This window comes from Hipposideros armiger, unplaced genomic scaffold (genome assembly GCF_001890085.2).
Source record: "Hipposideros armiger isolate ML-2016 unplaced genomic scaffold, ASM189008v1 scaffold_667, whole genome shotgun sequence".
Taxonomy (NCBI): Eukaryota; Metazoa; Chordata; class Mammalia; order Chiroptera; family Hipposideridae; genus Hipposideros; species Hipposideros armiger.
In genome coordinates this window covers 215,969-220,238 of record NW_017732017.1, presented here as the reverse complement: position 1 = coordinate 220,238, position 4,270 = coordinate 215,969, and the positions used below count along the sequence as shown (strand labels likewise).

At 43.2% G+C, this 4,270-nt stretch overlaps 1 protein-coding gene across 1 annotated transcript in view; it reads right to left on the bottom strand.

The window, feature by feature from the left end:
* Positions 1 to 4,270, bottom strand: part of ABCB10 (ATP binding cassette subfamily B member 10) — a 42,560-nt gene that overhangs the window by 22,295 nt on the left and 15,995 nt on the right. Inside the window, 2 exon segments of the mRNA XM_019626347.1 lie at positions 448 to 594; positions 1,302 to 1,436. Coding sequence (XP_019481892.1) covers positions 448 to 594; positions 1,302 to 1,436 — 282 coding nt within the window.

The window sequence follows — 4,270 nt, the reverse complement described above, 5'->3', positions numbered from 1 at the left end:
TGTGGTCAGTTTTTATACTGCCTTCTTGAAGTACCCTGAGGTTGTTCTGGTTAGTCCTCAGCGGGTCTTAGATGGCCGGCAGCAGGATGACTTGGAGCATTTGTTTGCACAGCTTGCTGGCCCACACGCAGAGGCTCCAGTCCAGTGACCTGGAGGGTAGCTGGAGTCTGCATGCCTGGCCAGGCCCCAGGCGAGGCTGGTACAACTGGTCGGGACCACACTTTGAGGATGAGTACCTGACTCCACACTGTTTGCTCTCACGCATTGCCTTTTATTTAATTACAATTACTTGCTTTCCTCCTTTTTCACAAATACATTTTAAGGAAGGAAATTTAGTCTTGAGGTAGAAAAGAATTATTTTCTATTTATGGCAAGAAACACAGAATAGAAATCTCTCCTAGTGAAAGCATCTACCCTTTTCACTCTTCTCCAAAGTGATGTACTTACTGCTCCGAAGAAGCCGGCCCGAGCGAACGCCTCCTTCCTTGCTAACTGCATCACACAGTCCATTTTGCTGGTGTATTTCTCTATTTCAGTCATTTCTTTCCCAAAAGCTCGAACAGTTCTTATGTTTCCAAAACGTTCCTCAGCTAGCTGGGAGAATAAAAGATACATTTCAGGGGGGGAAAGGTCATATTTCAAGATTTCTAGAGGCACAATTAAAATATGGTGCTCATTTTTAAGACACTACCCATGGAAGCTGCTCGTGGTACATGGCTAAGTCAAAACCAGGTTGCAAAGCAGAGTATATAGAACACAGTTATTTTTGGAAACATCTATGCATATGCATATCATACATATAGGTAGATAGGAAGATAACCAGGAGATAGATACAGAAATATACCTTTATGCAGAGAAAAAAGACAGACTCTCAAATGTTAATAACGTTAGTTATGAGGCAAGATTATGCATGTTATTTTTTCTCTTTATATTTTTTAAACTTTCAATTAGAAACATACATGATTTTTGTAATAGGAAAATGTAACAATTATTTTTAATTTTTTAAAAAGACACTATTGACAGCATAGCAAAGCTACCTTTAATTAATGAAGGATAGAGTGTCATCCAGAAAGTGTTTTTTAAATATGTTTAGCTTTTATGTCCTAAAGAAATAGTGATAAGAAGGAAGAAGTTCGTAGAGTGTTCAGGTGGGTTGGATCTACTCTGATGTCTGGGCAGTGATACAGTCTAGAAGGTGTCTAGGATCTGGGGATCTACGGCAGGAAGAAGCATGCCTTAGGGTGCCCTGGTGCTGGCTCTGAGCTCACTCAATGGGCACCATGCCAGGAAAGGGCCTTTACCTGAGTGGCTTGTGCCAGCGAGTCCTGGGTGATTTTGGTCAGTTTCCGGAGATATCGTCCGTAAATCACAGCAAGGATGGATATTGGAGGCACCACACTCAAAACAAAAGTGGCCAGATGAGGTGAGACAAAAAACTGCCAAAAACAAAAGCCAAAAGGTGTTTGTCACACAGAGTATCAAGAGGTCCTCACTGCCGCCTGGAGAAGTGTGTATGTCCACGAACAGACAGACTTGCTGGCTGTCTTGAAGTTGTGCATCCTGCACTGGAGGACAATTCGAACTTCTTCAGTCAGCATGCCCCACAGGGGTAACGTGACAAAGCTGCTAGAGAAAGGGTGGGAATAGCTTACCCTCCATGCTGTGCCATGGCTGGTACCACACTGTGTACATGAGGTCACGCTGTTCAACAACACAGGAGGGGAGGCAGAATGGGTGGGACAGGCCCAATCACAGCAGCAGTCTCATCCTCAGGTCTAGACTGCCTCTAGGTCTAGACTGCTTTNGGAGCCACCAAGATGCCCTCCAGTAGGTGATGGATAAACAAACTGTGGTCCATCCAGACAGTGGAATATTATTCATCGCTAAAAAGAAATGAGCTATCAAGACATGAAGAGGTGGAAGAGCCTTAAATGCATGTTACTAAGTGAAAGAACCTAATCCGAGAAGGCCGCACACTGTGTGATTCCCACTACATGACATTCTAGAAAAGACAAAACTATGGAGACGGGAATAAGAGCAGTGGTTGTGGGGAGAAGGATGGATGACCAATCAGAGCACAGGGGATTTTTAAGGCAGTGAAACTATTGTCTGTGACACTCTAATGGTGGATAGGTATCATTTATATGTTTGTCCAAACCCAAAGTACACCACCAAGAGTGACCCCAATGTCAACTGTGGACTCTGGGTAACAACGATGTGTCCATGGAAGTTCGCTGATTATGACAAATGTGTCCCTTGGTGAGGATGTTGGTAGTAAGGGAGGCTGTGCTTCTAGGGGCAGGGATTATGTGGGAGATCTCTGTCATTTCTGCTCAATTTTGTTGTGAATCTAAAATTCCTCTAAAAGAAAAGTCTATTAATTGAAAGAAAGAGGGCGGGTAGGAAGACAGAAGTGAAGGAAAGGCATCTGTCCAACATAGTAAAGAGTTTAGACTCTAAAAAAAAAAAAAAACCAAATGGCCCTGGACAAACAAAATATGCTCTGTCTATACAGTGGAGTATTTATTACTCAGCCGTAAACAGGAATAAAGTATCGATCCATGCCACAATGGGGGTAAACTTTGAAAACATGCTAAATGAAGAAGCTAAACACACAAAGCCCCACAGTACATGATTTCATTTACAGGACATATCTGGGTCAGTAAATACACAGACAGAAGGCAAATTGTGGTCGCCAGGGTCTGGGGGGAGGGGTATGGAGACAGGCTGCTTAATGACCATGGGGTTTTCCTTCAGGGTGATGAAAACATTTTGGAACTAAATAGAGGTGAGTGGCTGCACAACACTGTGAATATTAGAAAACCACTGAATTGTTAGCGTTAAAATGGCTGATTTTATGTTGGGTGAATCTCACCTCCACAAAAAAAATAAATAAATAAGGAAAATTCACTAGTGTTCAGTAGAAAGATGTAAGAACCTTCTTTGGTACAAAATATGCAGGGATGCTTTTCATCACACAGCACCAGACCAGACCCTCTCTCAGCAGGAAATGTGGAATTTGGTTTGCGTTGTTTTAGTATACTATTCTAAGCAGAAACCAACATGTAAAAATACGTATTTATTTAACAAATAAAATAGAATTTCTTGCTTGCAGATCCCTTACAGAACTACTTTAAACAGTCAGCTTCACAAAAGCATTTAAAATCCAACTCGACTTGTTGACTTAAATCTGATGGTCTTAGGGACCTGTCTAGGTCGTAACTGTGGGGACACTGGTGGTGACAGGTCCCTGCAGCTCTCCCCATACTTTGACCCCTCCCCCTTCACCAGATGACAGGTATTATACACGAAAGATGACTGGAGTTGGACAAAGTCAAGTTTCCCCAGAGTCCTGCGCACAAAGCCTCGGCAGCTCCTTCCGTAACTGGGCGAGGTGACTAACTCTTGGGACCAGAACTATTTCCAACCCACTTCGGTGCAGGACACAGTTGTGAACTTGTCAGCACAAAAGGCTGGGCAGTGGGGCACCCCAAGCAGAGGAGGTTTCTATCAGGTCAGGCAGTATAGAAGAAAAGGGGGTGGGACCAAGAAAGATGAAATAACTGGCAGAAAACATAATCTTAGGGGAAGCAGGGAAGAAAGCTGATCGTGATGAAGTGTGGAATGTGAAAAGAAAGGCAAATCCACACTGAGGTGGGACAGAAGACTTCAAGGAACATGACCACACCGGCGTGGGACCCTATGGCCCAGCAGGCTCAGTCCAGGGGATGAAGAGCGAGCAACGCCATGATCCCTGGGTCCTCCAGACTGACCCTCTCACTTCCCAAATCACTCAGCAACTGAAATGTCTTAATCAGGTTTTTCAAGACAAGCCAGCGGAATGAAAATGCTATTTTTAGGGTCTCTGGAAATCTCAGTGCAGAAAATATCCTCACTTGCCTACAAATGTCTAAGGAAAAGCCTTTTAACAAAATCATGAAAATAAAAATCTTGTGCTGAGGTGACATGCTGAGGTACTCACGTCCCATTAATCAGACCTCAAGCTACTTCTCTAACTTTTCCATCTCAGTGTTCAAAGAAGAAGGAAAACAAAAAGCAGAAAATCATTCGGCTCCTCGTTGGCTGAGGATGCAGGAAAGGTACAGAAAAACTTCACAGATTTCACAGGCTTTGCTTCCTCAGAGCTGAACTCAGATTCTTGACAAAAGCAAGCAACTCTGTTTCATGTACTTTATAATTTACATTTTTTGATTAGTCATTAGTTTTGAACATGGCTGACTTTGTACAAAAGGACTTTTCTTCCCCTGTG